Raw genomic sequence first — 17691 nt, forward strand, 5'->3', positions numbered from 1 at the left:
GTAAAATGGTAAACCAGGTCCACGGTAGGAGATGTCGCTGAAGTTGACACGTAACAGGCAGAGTCACATTAACAACATTTTCATCAGGTTGTCAACATTTTTGACAGCTTTATTTTAAGAAAACAAATATGAAGACCGTAAATATTGGTTTTAGTTTTAAAACATACCACAGTTCCAAATATATGGACATGAAAGTCAAGTCACACAGAGGTTAAAGAATAAGAAGGGAGCAGTTTGCTGCTTTTTGTATTTGTATGCTTTTTTGACTTTGATTTTTGTTTCTTTGCCTCTGCAGATAGCTGCTCTGCAGAAAGGAGGAGACAGCTTCCCACTCACAGCCGCCTCAGGCAAAGTGCTCGGAAAGGTGCGGCAAAAGACAGACACACAAAAACAACCGAAACAAATACTTTTAACAAAGGTTTTTGTTTTGTTTTGCTGCTGCTGACTTCGAAGAATACCCACCCTGCAAAATGTCAAACTCAACAAAATGTGCATGACGACCACAATCACAGAGCTTGTTGCTTGAGACATTTCTCTCTGTGTCCAGGCATTGCGAAGCTCCGACAAGAGCTCTAAACCGGTGTATGTATCCGTTGGCCACAAGATCAGCGTGGACACAGCTGTACGCCTCACACACTCCTGCTGTCGCTACAGAGTCCCAGAGCCCATCAGACAGGTGCACACACACACACACACACACACACACACTGTCAATCAACATGAGTTCACCAATTAGGACTGTACGGCAGAGCTTCCTGTAGAAAAGGCAGAGCAAGAAGAAAAAGATTTAGTGATCAGATTAAACAAAAGATCTGCTCAGCTGCGAGGCAGAGCTCTGCGTTGGAGAGCGAGCAGTGCTCATCACTTGTGTAACAGCGTCCTGCTGTGAAGTGGGGATGTGTGAGCACCATGCTGTGTGGCGCTGTTCAGCAGCAGGGCCTGGGAGTCTAAAACGGGGAACAATGTATGATGCCAAATTAGGGATGCTCTGATTTTTGGGAGGATTTTGGAACTTTTTTAAAGTTCCAGTAGCAAAGCAGAAAACATGCACACAGTTTCACTACAGCATGACCGTAAAGACATTTTGCAGACAAATCACTTGTTGTGCCTTGGAGCATGTTAACCATGCAGTAGCTGTTGCTATTATCAGGGTTCGTACAAAGTCTTGAAAGTTTGTAAAATGCGTAATTTTAAGCGTTAGGTTTTCAAGTTTAGGAAAAAGCTTGAATTTGAATATACTTATTGGAAAAGGCTTGAGTGGTGTTTCATCTACACAATCAATTCACAATTAATATTTGAAATGAAAAGTTCTTGTCATATTTGGCTGTTGTCTCCTGGCATCTCACACCAGACGGACTGAGTTACATTCACTGACATGGGCGCTAAATTGAAAAGGATGCGTTTTTCCATTCCCAGTGTCATGAGGGCGACCTCTGACCTTTTGACGTTGTGCGTGCATGCACACTGAGGGCAGCCAGCTAGCAATTGTACGTACTCATCAGTTAGAGAACAGATGGATTTTGTTAGTACTGTTTAGCAACATCATGCCAGGCTGTATATAAATAAATATAATATAAAAAATGGTTTCAGAGAGGAGCCACAGAAAAGATGGCGATTTTTGGCATTTTATCTTGCTAATTTAATGGTCTGTTTTTGAAACAAGAGCCGGTGCTCAGCGACAGACTGTCGTTCAGCGAGCTAACCCAGATAATGCTAGTCTGTGTGGCCTACCTCATTTTGGTAGCAAGATAGATCTATTCTTGTAAGATTTTCAACTTTACTTGAGGTTTCATTTGGGCGTCAACATTACTTACTTACCTAGTCCTCTTTGTTCTACTTAGCAAGTGAAAAGTTAAGCAGGTTATGTGACACTGAGCTTTCCCATAAAATTCTCAGGTCAGGAGCTGTTTTTCTTTAAAATAATGACACGCTAAAGAAGGCTGTCCATACACCAGTTGTTCCCCCCGGTGCTTTTAAAAACACATCAAGTCATGAGTACAGACTCATTTACTGCAATAATTAATTTAATGTTAAGTATGTTAGGTACGATTATACTTCACGTATGGAGCTTATTCTACTTACCTGTGTAACATAGTGGTCAGTTGTATGCCATATCCTTTATTTTTTCCCCAATATGTTCAAAGCAAGAAGCATTAAGACCTCTCAAAGCTCAGGTCATGTCCCGCCTTGGGGGCTTATTTCCACCTGACATCTGAAGCACTCCGCAGTGAAGCTGGTGAAACCACAGCTAACCCTCAGCAGGCAATAGTGCAAACACACTGAAATTACTTTGTTACCTCAAACCCAACATAGAGAAATGTGTTGGGCAACAAAAGTATTACTTCATTACTCCTGAATGATATTTCAAAGCAGTTCACATGCGTAGAGAAGAAATCAGAATACCTTGGACCATTTGGCATAGCACACCGTTTCTTGTCACTAATGCAGGAGAGGGTAAAGAAAAATCGGGATATGTGCTTTTTTTATGAAAGGTTGAACTGTGAAATTAGGAAGTGTCAGTTTGACATCCACTTAAGATACTGGCTTGACTGTTGTGTGGAAAAAAGGTACTTCCTTTTTCACGGGGCATCACACTGCAGACCAAATCCATGAGAAAAGTGAATCTGTGACTGTTGTTGGTTTCCACAGCCTCATACAGATCTCAATAGATGGCCCCAATGTCAATTAGAAGCTTTTCTCACTCCTGCAAAAAATAAAAATAAATAAATAACATACAAACTCAGACTGGCAAGAAAAATGGTGTAGCTTGGGAGCTGTTGTGTATTCTGTACAATTTCTTCAGAGCTGATTGTGCAGCCACTAGCTGGGAGGCAGCGAGCGCCCTCTCAAGCCTGAAGTGGCTACTCTACAGCGACTGGGTCATCAAGTTTCTGCCTGGATTTCTGTCATCACTGATGGCTGGAGAATGTGGAGGTGGTCGAGTGGTCTCTTCAGATACTGTCCTTCTTGAAGACCTACATAAGTGCTGCAAAACAAGGAAAAGTACCAGAGCCACACAATAAGTAATTTAAAGCTGATTATTGACGATCTCTTCCCAGCAAAAGGTAACTTTTTTGTCATGGTGGCAAAGTACACCTCCCCCTTCTTAAGAAGATACCAGAGTGATGAACCCGTGCTCCCATTTATAAAGGAAGATATTTCCTGTTTGATGAGAGGGTTACTGGAGAAGTTTTGACATTCTGCATGACAGAAGCCAGCTGTCATGCAGAATGCCTCCAGCACACTAAAGCTGCTACAGGTAGAATATAATGACGTGGAGAATGTTGATGTCACAAAGCTGAATGGATTCATTACAGCAAGAGTGCTTGAGGACACTCAAAGGCTGAGGCTGGAGTTCCGACAAAGCTGTCAATTGTTTTTGATGAAGACAGTCTCAAAGCTGTTTGAAAAGGCTATTATATATAAATTAGATATTTTATTGTTAACAGGATAATGAGTACATCAAGTGGCAGTTTTAATTAATAGATAGCATTTTGCATTGTCTTAAAAAAAAAAACGCTGGACAAAGTTGAGTCTCAAAAACATAACCAGTTTTTTGGGGGGAAGAAAAATAATATAACTTGACCTGAACTGATCCATTCTCCTGCCTCAGGCGATTCTTCTTTCTGCCGCTAGGCTGTGCTGCGCTTCTGCTGTTCAGTGTGCTTTTTCTTCCACTGCGCACACACACACACACACACACCTCCCTCAAAATCAGTTTTTCACCAGGGGAGCTGCAGTAGCAGTGGCTAACTCTTCCCCTCATATGTTTGTGTGTGTGTGTGTGTGTGTGTGTGTATTTCATCAAAGTGTGAGTGGGATGTGTTTTAGCTGGTGGGAGGAGGAGGCGGCTCCGGCAGCAGCAGGGACTGAATGTGGACATCAGAGAGAACCAGGGACACTCTCACCTTCCTCTGTCCATTTGCCTCTGTCTTTCTCTTTCTCTCCCTCACTTCCACATTTCCATTTTTTCTCTCCATCTCCCACTTTTGCCTCTGTGTTCTCTTCCTCTTCGTCGGTCTCTCTCAGATATTTTCTATTCTCTTTACTGCTGACATCACAGAAAGGGAAAAAAACCCTCACAGATACAGTTCTGGTGAGTGTCATGTTCGGAGTTGAACTCTGTGTTTGCATCGTTCTTTCATGGGCAGAGCAAGATTCGAGTCTCTCAGGCCTGTGAAACCTCAGGCGCAGATTGTGGAAGGAAAAAAAAATCAAAAAGCTGTCAATCTGAGAGGAAGGCTGTCTGTACTATGTAACAATTGTCTTTTTGAAGTTTAAAGATCGAAGAAGATGAGCTCCAGTATTCTGCCCCTCTGTCCAGACTCTCATTATGGCAGACTGAGGGCAAACAAGTGTACCAACAAAAGTAGTAGGCATGCTCAGCAGCTAAATGTTGCAAGGGTGTCTGTGGCAGACAGTGTGTTGTGGTGGTTTGTGTCTAGTTGTGGTTCACCACCGGAACACACATAGAGGAGCGGTGGGGTTTGTCAGGTAAGGGCACACAGTACATGTTTATGCATTCAGGAGAGAAACATTGTGGGTGCTTAATGGCATCAGCTGTGCGCCGGAGGAGCAGAGAATGTAGCAGATATGGCATTCATGTGGACAAACAGAGGTAGAAATAAACGGAGAGTAGAACTGCAAAAGCAATGAAAGGTTTTCACAGTGCTAAATATTAGTGCCAGGAGAAATACTGGTATGATATGTGACCAATTAAAGGAAAACCCAACATGGAGTACGAGCCTCCAGAACAGCTTCAGTGCTCCTCGTCATAGAGTCTAGAAGTGTCTTCTGGAGGTGTGGACATCATTCTTCCTAAAGATATTCCCTCATTTGGTGTTTTGATGATGGTGGGTGTTGAGATGTGGTGACTGTGAAGGCCACAGCGGCTTATTCACATAATTTTCATCAAACCATTCAGTGAGCCCTTGTGCCCTGAATGGAAATATCTGCATTTATTATGCGTCTCCAATCATTCAGTCTTCGAAATTGTCACTTCACTGTATGTGAAAGAAACTGACTCTTTCTGTGCATTCAATCTAAGCCAAGAAATACGCACAGCATATTATATTCATCACTTCCCAGGAAACTCAACAAACGTAACCTATTGGCCTCAGGTGAACATACCAACGATGGTCGTTCAGTCTTGGTCCACAGGTAGTCTTAACGACTGTAACGACTGTCGTCACAGCAACCAGGAACACTAACGAACCAGCGGTATCAATGACCCGGGCCAACGACCCCACTGAGGTTAAATAGCTGAGTTTCCCTGCCAGTCAGTCAGAACTGAAGAAGTCCTTTGGATGAGGGACGAAACGTCTTCCAGTATCTTCAACCAAGTCCAGTTGCCCTTGATTTTAACCTTCGTTGGATAATTATTAATATCAAAGCAAAGTGATGCTCTCTGTTATGTGTTCATGGGGCTGCAGGAACAGTTATTGTTATTCAATTTTTTCTAATTGATGAATCATTGTTTAGATCAAGGGGGCACTCCATAAAAGTGAGGTCAGTCACAGGGAGTAATACTGAACTTTGTCAAATAACCTCAGATTGGACTACAAATGTAAATGTAAAGGGATCTGCTGCTTTTTCACGGCAGCATCTGGGTGTTTACTTTCTAAAGTGCAATTTAAACCTTTATTTTTTCCCTTCTTCTCCATTGTTCTCCACACTATCTAATAAGATCCTCTCACTTTACACCGTTGCTGAAATAAACCCCTCCTTCCACAGCGCAAGAGATTCAGCGAGAGACAGATGAAAGGGAAAGATGACATCATGGTTGGATTCTGCAGTGAAGGCTCATGTATGAAAGCACTGCAGCAGAATCTTGTATACCACAGTGGAAAGCTAAAACACACACACACACAGACTAGTTCGTGCCCCATCTCAGTCGTGCCCCCTCATACCATTAAATTCTCACACTCCTGCTTTATCCCACGCTTCACCTGATAAAGCTTAGGAAAACATGTGATGGGAAGTAGTAGGAGAGCAGACACCTGCCTCGACTCATCCTCATCTTAACACTCCCGTCGCCATGACAGTGAAAGAGTGACGAGCAAAGGTCAGAGAGAGGAAGCTGACACATAAGAGGGTTGTTGCATTAGTGGCCAATCCAATCCCTGTAGAAGAATACCGTGGGTTGTGCTTCGCTGTCTCTAAGAAACTAAAGGCTCTGACACAAGGTTTTACTGGCATGCCGCCATCACCTGATGAGGGACTGACTCCTGTTAATGCTGATTAGCAGAGTTGACTTTAATCTTGAAGCAGTGTTGTAATACATAATACCTCATATTTGCAGATTAAACTCCAGGCCTCAAAAAGCCGCAGGGAAAATGGGTGAAATCGGGCTCATGTTGCAGAAGTAAACAGAGAATGCATGTACTGTTTAGATGTGTTCAGAGGATTCATATTTGTGCCCCTTTTTTTTTTATCTTGCCTTTAATAATTAAGGTACTGTTGTTGGCTGAGCATGTGTGATTGTTTCCTACTTGGCTCTGTTTCCACCAGTGAGCAGCTCCAAATTAACGCTTGTTTTACAGGTCTGTACTTTCCTAATAATTCCCTGGGAAGCTCCCTGGGAAGAACTGTGGAATTTTGTACCAACTACAGGTAAAATAGAGACACGGTTCAGTTGGTACACTATAACCTAGAGTCTTTTAGTCAGTACAATGCAACAATTCAACATTTATGAAGAATAAAATTTCCAATAATAAATTAATTTTTGACTTGGGTTAAAATAGAGCAGATATTTTAAGGAAATTCCTCTTAATCACCATGAGTTCCTTCTATGCATTGATGCTGGATAAATTCTTCAATCAGAGGACGATAAAAGGTTCTTGGGATTTAGTTTTCTTGTTCTTTGTTTAGTGTGGAGTTTAGGAAACTATTGTGATAATTGATTCACATTTTAAATGTTTCATTTAATGTTTTATTTCATTTTAAACTTAATATCTTTGGGTGTTGGACCATTGGTTGGAAGAAATAAGACAGTTGAGGACACATTTCCCTATTTTCTGACATTTTACAGACACAATTATTAAATGATTAGTAAAGAAAATAATCATCACATTAAATTGCCGCCTAAGAGGGGTTATTCATATGCATGAATTAAATTAAGAATAGTGGTCCTTTATTGGCCATTATTATTATTGTAGTTTATTAATCTAATGTTTTTTCAAATTCTTTGATTTCTGGGCAGTCTGGAGTTATATAGATACATTTAGATTATGTTATATGTGATTCACTGAGAATGATTAATGATGAATATTGCCAGTTTTGGCCTTATTTACCTTTTGGCCTTTTTTAACCATTTGGCAATATGAAGTTTAATTGTGGTCCTCTGATTGGATAATTTACCCTGCATCTGTGTATATATGATAAACTGTGATACCTGATGAAGTTCATGTAGACTGAAATGTCATTAAATATACCAGGAGCAGCGATATTTGCTTTTAACACAACCAACTTGACCACAGCAACAGTCTCTGACCTTTTTTTTTTTACTTTCCCTTTACATACTTTCAAGAAATTATTAGGAAGCAACAGACTTGTAAGATAAAGTGTTACCAAAAGAGTAACTCTTTCACTTTTCCCTCCCACATTTTCAACTTTGAAACTTGCATCCCAGCGTTTAGAAGCTCGGATTCCTGACCTCTCTGCTCAGAGCTGTTGTACACAGACACACAAAACATGTGGACACAGACCTTCAGAAGACGCACATAAAAGCCTGTACACGTACTGCACACACACACACACACACAGAGGCACATCTCCTGCTCCTTCCTTCCTTCGGCATTCATTTAAAAGCTTTAATGGATAGCAGTAGAACTGAAACCTAATTCTCTCTAGGCTAATGTTCCCTGACAAACATGCTGGTACTCTGCTCACTTGGAATTGGCAGGCCTGTCTGTGGCCCTCTAGGAAACTGGTGCAAAAGATTATTTTTTAAAAAGAACGGTTGTAATGTAATTGTAGATTAACGCCCTATAAATCTACCAGCTTCAGATGCCTCTTCCTCTCTGAGAAGCCAAAATAACAGAATTTCTGTACATAAACGCTACAATGAGAATACATCACATTGCCTAGAAGTCAAAACTATGAGGCATTAATTATTTTTCATGGTGTGAATTTTTGCTCGCAAGATTTCTGTGCTTATCACGTTTTTTTAATTTATGCATCCAGAAAATTCTTACTTGTTTAAAATTGGTTCCACACACTTGACCACTCATTCAAGAGGCTTTGTCATTTCAGTGGACAGATGAAGCCTCTCAGATGAAACATCTACTGGACTAAAATAGCAAATTTTGTTCTTCTACTTGTCACAACAATCTGGATGACTGATAAGCTTCAGAGACAGGTCTGATGCTGGTTCTCACCTAACAGGCACATTTATATTGCTGTGTCATGTGTGTCTTGGGCGACATGCTGTCTACATCGGCCATTACCTACCCCCCCCCCCCCCCCCCCCCTCACACACACTGATGGGAAGACATCCTCTGGTAATGGGACTCTGCCTGAGAAGTACAGTAACATCCTTTTTCCAGACCTCTCCTCTCTGTCTGAGTGCTTTGCACTGAGCGGAAGTCACTAATTATTTTCCCTCTGCTTCCCCAGCACCTGTACACTGCTGGCTCTCTGTGTTTTCCGGTGTGCACTTTACACTTCTGTAAAATGAGTTCATACGAGACTGTAAAAAGTCACTTTGTAGTTTTTCTACTTTTCTAACACACTGTTTCCTGGAAGTATCAGAAGAAGTTATCACAGGGGTCTGACTTGTGTTTCGTGTTTAGCTGATGTGTATCCATGGAAACATTAAAACAATCTCCCTGCAGGCTCTTTGGATATTGGATGTGTACTATTTGCCTTGCTAAAAGGTGATAAATGTGGCTCCATGCTCCATTTTGGGTTTCCATACCCCCCACCCTCCCCATGCTGGGCAGGAAGACAGGAAATGTAAAAGTTCCACAGCTGCACTCCCAGATTGTGAAAACAGATGGAATTTCAATGTGAGTGATGGGTGATGGGGAGCCGCATGCATATAATAAAAGAGACAGGAATGCATTTTGTTTGTGACTATATGGGGGAAGACGGGGCATGCAGTGTGGTTGTGTGTGTGTGTTTCAGAGAGAGATAGGGCTGATGGACCAGGGATATATTTGTCTGTAAGAAGCAAGACTTTTTGTTTTTATTGTTTGTTTGTTTTAACACTGCAGGCTGCAGATGCAAGAATTAATTCTGAAACCCAGCAGGCCATAACAAAATGTATGTTTTTCTGTATGTGTGTGTATGTGGGTGGGTGTGTTCTGTCTTATGTTACCACAACCAGCCTGTGCGTGGCATGCTTTTGATGAGTCCCCGCTTTTTCAACTTTCTCTCACCTCCTCCTTCTCCCCGACTTTGTTCGTCCCCACTGTACTGTTTTTCTCTTCAGTCGCCGCCGTCTCTCATCCATCCATCCATCTCCACCCCCAACCCCCCGCTGCTCCATCTCCACTCTCTGAATAATTCAGGCCTGCAGAGCTTGTGTATTTTTGGTTGTTGTCACCTCTGCAGAAACACAAACACAGCTCATACAAGCGAGCACGCACACATATACACATACACATGGAGCCGCGCCAGCACGCACGCACACACATGCCGATTCACACAAACGAGGCTGCCGACAGCAACAAAAAAAGTACCAGACTCTGTGAGACCTCCGAGACTCGCTAACTACGAAGAATTATCCTTACAGGGATTTCACTGTGCTCCTCCCTTTTTCTGCTCTGCAGTCCCAGCAAGCAAGAATAATAACATGTCTCTATTTTCTGTGTCTTCCAGAGTTACACAGAATATGACTTTAAAGTAGTGTGTGAGAAAAGATATAACTAGAAACTTCCAGTGCTTGTTTGTGGTTACATGGATCCCCCTTCACTGATATTATTTTTCATGTATGTGAGCAAGTTTTATGTTTAGGTAGGTAAGTTGCATTTTGGTTTTATTAATTTATTATTTTATAATTATATAATTATATTTTTATCATCATTATTCCCGCTGAGATGAAGAATCTGCCATTAAGCAAAAATTAAGTCAGCAGCATATCCTTTTGAATCACTAAACTGAAACACTAAGAAACATTTTAGGACATAAACCCCCAGGCTTTGGGTGGCTTGGCATCAGGCTTCTTTTAAAGCTGCATTAAATGACTTTACTGCCACTTGGGGGAACCACAGCTATCTGAAAACACCACACTGACATCACAACACTTGCTAATTTACACATTGTGCAGGTGAGAATTTTCTATGGGGTTGTCACTGGACACATTTCACATTACACATAGTAAGCTTTAAAAATCCATAAAATATGTTCAGAAAGAAATTAAAATTAAAATTATCTGTGGCTTAATCTAGAATGGAGCATTCATTTAAGGAAGTTGATACTGGTTGTCTTACATTTTTACATTTACATTTACTCATTTGGCAGACGCTTTTATCCAAAGCGACTTACATTTGAGGAACAACATACAAGCATCAACAGAGCATCAACTACAGATCTACAACTGACAATACATACTAGTAAGAGCAGCAATAAATACTAGTAAGAGCTCACAGCACATATCACATCAATGGGGTAGATACCTAGGGAAGGAAGTAACAGTTAACAAAAAGTGCAATCAAAACAAAAAGTGCAATCAATACAAGATAATTGTAGGGGATAGAAGAAGAAGAGCACAGGAAGTGCATGTTAGAGGTTATGAGTTAGAGGTGTTATAAGAGGAAGTGTTCTCGGAAGAGATGAGTTTTAGATGGAGTTTAGGTAGATGGGTGCAGACCCAGTAGTCACTCTATATGCAAGCATTAGTGACTTGAATTTGATTCTGGAGGCCACGGGGAGCCAGTGGAGGTCACTGAGTAATGGAGTGACATGAGTCCTTTTGGGCTGATCAAAAACCAAACGCGCTGCTGCTGTGTTGATTCATAAAAATGAAATTAGTTTTCTGCAGTATTATACACTGCATGGTTTAAGGAAATTTTATTAAATTAGAAAAAATATTATCAAAGTAAGCTGCTGTATAGTAGTTTGTTTACATTTACATGTAGGGTATAGTCGGTTGGGATTATCTGTTGTCATTTGTCAAGCAACAAGACTTAAGGGCCCCATCTTGCCCCACCAGCGTGTCATTGCTAGTTTCCGACCAATGCAGTTGTCATTTTCAAAGGAACATTCTGATTAATAGTGGGTGGGTTGTGGGTGGAGTGTCCCCATTAAGAGAGACACTGTTTGCATTTATGCTCGAGGCACAGCAGCATGACTACAGTGATTATATGAACCTCCTGACCTGGATCGGTCAGGATCTAATGACCAAAAGGTCACACATACATTCCAGGTTCATACATTGAAATTGTTTGCTGTAAAGCAACTGTCCTCATCATCAGAACGTCTAAAATGTATTACAGAAGCTAAAAGTTTAATTTGATTTCCTCTAGAGACTTCCCTTTGTCCGTCCTGTCCATTTTATAACTACAGTTTGAGCTGTCAGTGATGAAATCAAACCCCTTTTTATAGCACCATATAACTAATTAAAACTTATTAAATAGACACTTAAACATCAGTGTGATAAGAACTACCTAAAATTTTGAAAAACATCCTCAGGTTTTTTAGTTCATTCATAGCTCATGTCCCATCCGCTGACACGGAGAGGACAGGATAACTAGTTATTAATAACAATTTACAACCTTTTGAGAACATGTTACACCTCAGCAGACATATATGTCAAAGCAGCCCCAGCAACTACACCGTCAACAACAGACTAGTGCATGAGCACTGCACGGAGATGAAGAGGGAGAGACAGTGTCTGGATGAGAGAGAGATGACCAGTTCATCATAGTTTATAGAAATGCACAGCTGTGGGGATACAGACGTTTCATAGAGGAGAAGAGCATCTGTTTGTCACTGTTAATAAAGAGTCAGTCTGCAGTGTAGTTCATACACTTCAGTGATAAACCACAGAACTGTAGACGAACATTAGGCTTCATGATCAAAGAAAGTTTTTATATCACATCGACACTTCTGCAGGTGCAGGCGTAGGCGCACCTGGCTTTTAAAGAGAATGGGAGATGACACTGATTGGTTTAATGCATGTTACTATGATTAATTAAGAGATTAAATACAATCCCCTTGCGTCGTACTTTGCGCCCAGATGATGCGCCATTTCAGGTGCAAAATTTGAGTTGGACATGCCTTAAATGCAGTTGCACCATACAATTTAGACCATGTGTTGTAGATCGTAAAAGTCTGCAGACATGCTCAATTTGGACTTTGCTTGCCTTTCGCAAGGCAACGTGCTCACCATGACAATGTTTACATGTTGGTTAACTGATTTAATGTTTACCATGTTCACCATCTTAGTTTATTGAGATACAGTGGCTGATGGGAATGACATTTGTGTTGCAGGTATTTGGTCATAAACCAAAATATTGGACAAACTAAACTTTTAACCTGCTGGAAGCACTAGTGGAACGGTCAAGAGATCACCAAAGTCATTAGCATTCATCTTCTGGGGACCAAATTTCATGGCAGTTCATGCAATATTTATGGAAATATTTCAGTCTGGACCGGGTGCTGGACTGACCGATATTGCCCTAGGCTCTCAAATGGGAGGATTTACTGCTTTTCTGTGTAAATTGAACATCTTTGGGTTTTGGACTGTCAGTCAGACAAAACAAGCTGTTTGACGTCACCCTGGGCTCTGGCAAACTGTGACTTTTCATATTTTTTTCACATTTTGTTGAACATTTTATTGACAGTTGATAAAAAACAGATTAACAACATTAAAAATAATTTGTAGTTTCAGCCCATTGATTACAATGGTTCACGTACATTTCCCATTAGTTGTGGTTCTCTTTAGAGCAGCTAGAATGTCACATTTGTGTGACACTGATGGCAAACAACAAAATGTCTTTAGTGGAATTTAAAGCGAACAGACAAGTCTTAGAGGAAAAAGGGAGAGAAAGACAGAGAAGCCTACACAGCCATAAAAGTCACGTCGGACAACTCACAGGGTAAAACATCCGTGAAGATTGACACCGGTGCTCCGCTGGTGCCAGCGGAACCAGTCAGCTTGCAGAACTTTTCTAAACGTGCAGAGAGGATGTGACTGATTTAAACCGGAGCTCCCCTTTGGGCCCCGAGGCTGTCTAAATGTTAATATATGGCTGTCTGACATTCTGGTGCTGCAGCCACTGGACTCTGGACCTCCACAGAGAGATTGGAGGAAGGTTGGAGAGAGTTGAAAGAGCAGCCCTGGGGTGGATATGTGAGAGAGGGTGTAGATGAGAGGCGAAATAGTGGGTTGAGGTGGGGGGGAGAGAGAAGGAAGCATAGAGATCTGGAGGAGAAAGCGTACTGATTAGAGTGATAAAAAGGATTTGGTGTGAAAAACGTAAGTGAGGGAAGGTGCATTTGGAAAAGGAAGGGGCGACATAGAAAGGAAGAAGGGGTATAGCAGACTGCCATAGCTGTAGGGCTTAAGGGGCTTTGGGGGGTGGAGGATAAAGACCTGCCCCAGGCCACTGGCCCAAAGCCAGGACAGACAACTGTGTGTGTGTGTGTGTGTGTGTGTGTGTGGTGGAGGTGGGGCTGAATTTAGCAAAAGTCCCTGCAGAGAGCCAGCAGTGCACATCTGTTCACCTGTGCATTTCCACCTTGCCAGGGACTGTGGCCGGAGGAAACAAGTAGAGAAGTGATCAGACTTCAGTCAAGGGGTTTCTTTGCTCTGCAGCAACACAGCTGTGTTTCATTCTTTTCAATGTACCACTGTTTTCCCCCTCCATTTCCCCTTTGTCAGGTACACACAGAGCGGTAATTTATGGTGCGAAATTATCTGTATTGCATTTTTATGAGGTTTGTTTAGGTTCACACTGACTAATTACAAGACAGCCAGGCTGTGTAAATACATTTTGCAAGAGCTAAGAAGAAGCTGGTTTATTGGAAATATTTTTGTCAGCTTGCCAGGATTTGGTGAAAAGTAGAGTTTAACTATTTGGGTTTTAAGTTTTTTAAATATGAAGCTGGAACCAGCAGCCTGTCATATTAGCATAACACAAAGACCTGAAACAGCGGGAAACAACAACCAATAGCTAAAATCCACCTACCAGCTCTATGGCTGACTGAGTGAAACCGGCATACAACAAAAAGCTCAACCTTCATGCAAATAAAACGGTCCACTCTTAAACACACAGTTTATCAGCATAAGGCTGTTAAAACAAGTTTTATCAGTACCAATATGCTACAATCAACACAGATAAAGGCAGACATAGTGATTTTGTGTGGAACAAAAGCATGTCTAAACTTATGTATTAGGATAGATTAGGTTGATATCTGAAAAAAGACTTAAAGAAAAAAGCAAGAGAATTGTACAAAGTGGAGAGGTGAAGGAGTCTAAAGGAATTTATATTGGAGATGAAGGAGTTGGTGCCTTTGATCTTTACTGTCGTTGTCAGGTATTAGACAGATATTGTGTAGTTATCTTAACAAAAGGTAACAATATTGTACAAATGACCCAGTTACATAAACATATTTCCCAAAATATCGAACTGTTGCGCCTATTTATAGAATCATGACATTTTGTAGTTAAAATGTTTGAAATTCTTGAGATTATGAAACTCTTCCAGGGTTCCTTTTGATAAGCTCAGTGAGGTTTTATCCCACAGTAAGCATTTCCATGAAAAGGGATGCAGATGTTCTATTCAAGTCCATTCAACAGTACAATGAATGCCTTCCATGTTAAATGTCATTCAGACCTGTGTGAGCACTCGCAGCCACAACTTAATAGCACCGCTTCGACCTGAACGCAAATTTGCAAATCCTATTATGCCTCGGATTAGCATACCCTAATGTTGACGTTTCTGACATAACCCTCTCCGAAAGAACAGCATTTGCTGTTTTGCTGTCCTTGGAAAATTAGCTTGAGCTTACAGCTGAGGTTTGCAGGAATTTGGTTTTCATTTTGTGTTTTTTTAATATTGGACAAATTAAATTTGTACCTGATAATGGTGATGAAAAGTCAGAAATCACTGAGGTTATTACATCTCGTCCAGAGGGGAACATTAATGTCTATACAAAATGTCCTGGAAATCCATCAAATATTTGTTAAGACCAACCAGCTGACACACTGGAGTTGTTGCTAGCATGACTATAAGCTGATCCGAAGATCATGAATACTATAGTGACAAAGTGGGTGTCCCTAAAGCAGGGAGTGACAGATGAGGTGGATGGCCCAGTGTTACTGTTGTTGTTTTTGGTGTGTTTGCGTGTGCACGCCTACATGCAAGCCCAGCTGAAGCAGCTATGGGGCCCTAAGCAGAATTCTTCTTTATGGCGATATGTAAATAAGCAGTCTCACACCTGCTGTTCTGTTTCATTCTGTTTTTGGGTTTCTGACATTCCTCCAGCTGTAGCTTGTGCCTGAATCTGCCTCTCACCGCCTCTTGCACTCAGCCAATAGGTGGGGAGAAGTGATCTCTACAGGGGCAGAAAACAGTACAGCAGGTTCGCTTGTTTGCCACACTCATTCAGATCACCACAGGCACTTTATATGTCTAAGTCTGAACAACCATAATATGTATGATTCAACATTTCCAGGCAGTGAAAATGCTTTTGGCTAGAGCATTTACTCAAGGCATTAAACATGAACACAAATTTTCCTTGGTGGTATGGCAATGTTGAGTACAAGGTATATTGTGTACAACATTATGACCAGTGTATAACAATGACATAACAATAATATAACAATTTTCTGTGATCACAATTACATGCTCATTGATGATATTGTACACAAACACACACACACACAGGTCCTTACCATTAATTCACATCTTAATGGCATAACTAGCATCACATAACTGTGTAGAGCAGTTTGATCAGAGGAGACAGGAACTCAAACAGCTTCACTGGATCAAAGCATTGATCAAAAGCTGGTGAAGAATGTATATTCTATATATAAGAAATGTATATTTGTTGTCTATTGCGGAAAGCACTTTGGTCAACTAGTGTTGTTTTTAAATGTGCTATATAAATAAACTTGAACTTGAACTTGAAGAAGACAGCACAAACTGACCACAAATAATCAAACTGGTCCTTATTTTTTCTAGCTTTAGCCATTATGACAAATAATAGTAGTATTAGTCTTAGTATCTTTCCACCAGTTTGCAGATATTTGACTTGTTTTATTCATTTATCCATCTACAAAACACACCGACCGATCCAAGGAATAACATGTTAAAGTGAGAATACAAATTTTACAAACAACATGGTCCCAAGATGTTGAAAAATGGACATAATATTCAGGAGCATGCCCATTGATGATATAGTACACTATACATCTCTATGTAGAACTTGTATTATTCTTCTGTGTGTTCCCTTTCCTTCTGCTCTCTCTGTCTCTCTCTCTCGGTCGACGCAGATGGCCGCCCACCCTGAGTCTAGGTTCTGTTTGAGGTTTCTGCCTGTTGAAAGGGATTTAAAAGTTCCCTTGCCACTTTCGCCAAGTGCTAAATAATATTACAAAGAGTATGCTCTAAACCTGCTCTGTAAGAAAAGTGCAGTGATATAACTTCTGTTATGAGTTGGCGCTATGTAAATAAAGTTGAATTGAATTATCCAATGCCTGTATTTCATTCATAAATATTTCGCGGCCGTGGCTCAGGAGGCACCGATCACAGGGTTGGTGGTTCAATCCTCGCCTCCTCCTCTTCACATGTTGACGTGTCCTTGGACGAGACACTGAACCCCAAATTGCTCCCGATGGTTGGCCAGCACCCTGCGTGGTAGCTCACTGCCATCGGTGTGTGTGGGAATGGGTAAATGAGCTGCAAAAACCTTGCAAAGCACTTTGGATAAAAGCGCTATATAAATGTAGCCTTTTATAAATAAACCCACACTGTACAACACATCTGATGCTGAGAGACTCCATGGGGGTAGACACTTGCTTTCTTGAAACTGCTGGCTCCTGCTTCTTTAGACCCACATGGTTCATTTACTCATGCTACTGCTTACACATTATATCCAGATATATGAATAACCAGGTGACCAAATATGAAAAAAAGCTGGGATAAGACTCATAACCAGGATACTATGTATGAACATGCAAAGGTTTCAACTTGGGTCATGCAGCGTTGATCAGTTACATAAAGAATATAATGATAAAATCTCTGAAATGAAACACACACACTGGCTTACTCCATGGATAGAATACAAAATGTTTTACAATTTACGGACAATATACAAAATGTAATGGGAAAATATCCAAGGGAAGCTGTTATGTGGTTTAAAATTTCTTAATGCAGAACTATTAAGCTATCAGAATTGCTTCACTAATTTAAAGGGAGGCTTAATGCAGGCTAAATGTGCACTGAAGCTTTATAATTTCAATAGAAATATTGGATTATGAAATGTGGCCAGCACACTTATAAATGAAAATCAGGCAATGAAAATATCTGCTCTTTAAAACAGACATGACACAGGCTGGTAGAGTAGAAAGACACAAACCTGGAGAATGTTAGAATTATACAGCAATAGTAATAACTAGGTTGCTTACGTTCCATATAATATCCCAAATACGAATAAAATCAGGATGAGTCATAACAGGGACTAATGTGCATGTAAAAGTACTAATTGACAGACTATATGATGATGAGAAAACAGACCAGA

The 17691-nt window shown here is 40.8% G+C and overlaps 1 protein-coding gene across 9 annotated transcripts in view; it reads left to right on the forward strand.

The window, feature by feature from the left end:
- Positions 1-17691, forward strand: part of LOC119899738 (endonuclease V-like) — a 95557-nt gene that overhangs the window by 20077 nt on the left and 57789 nt on the right. For all 9 annotated transcript variants that reach the window (XR_005443904.1, XR_005443903.1, XR_005443902.1 and 6 more), the window contains exons 6-7: positions 296-364; positions 548-676. Coding sequence is in view for 5 of the 9 variants with exons in the window: in XM_038714428.1 (XP_038570356.1) it covers positions 296-364; positions 548-676 (198 nt within the window). In the remaining 4 variants the exon portion in view is untranslated. The remainder of the gene's footprint in view (positions 1-295; positions 365-547; positions 677-17691) is intronic.

The sequence above is a fragment of the Micropterus salmoides genome, unplaced genomic scaffold, assembly GCF_014851395.1.
Source record: "Micropterus salmoides isolate LMB-PRFRI ecotype aquatic unplaced genomic scaffold, ASM1485139v1 Ms_hic_scaffold_12, whole genome shotgun sequence".
Classification (NCBI taxonomy): Eukaryota; Metazoa; Chordata; class Actinopteri; order Centrarchiformes; family Centrarchidae; genus Micropterus; species Micropterus salmoides.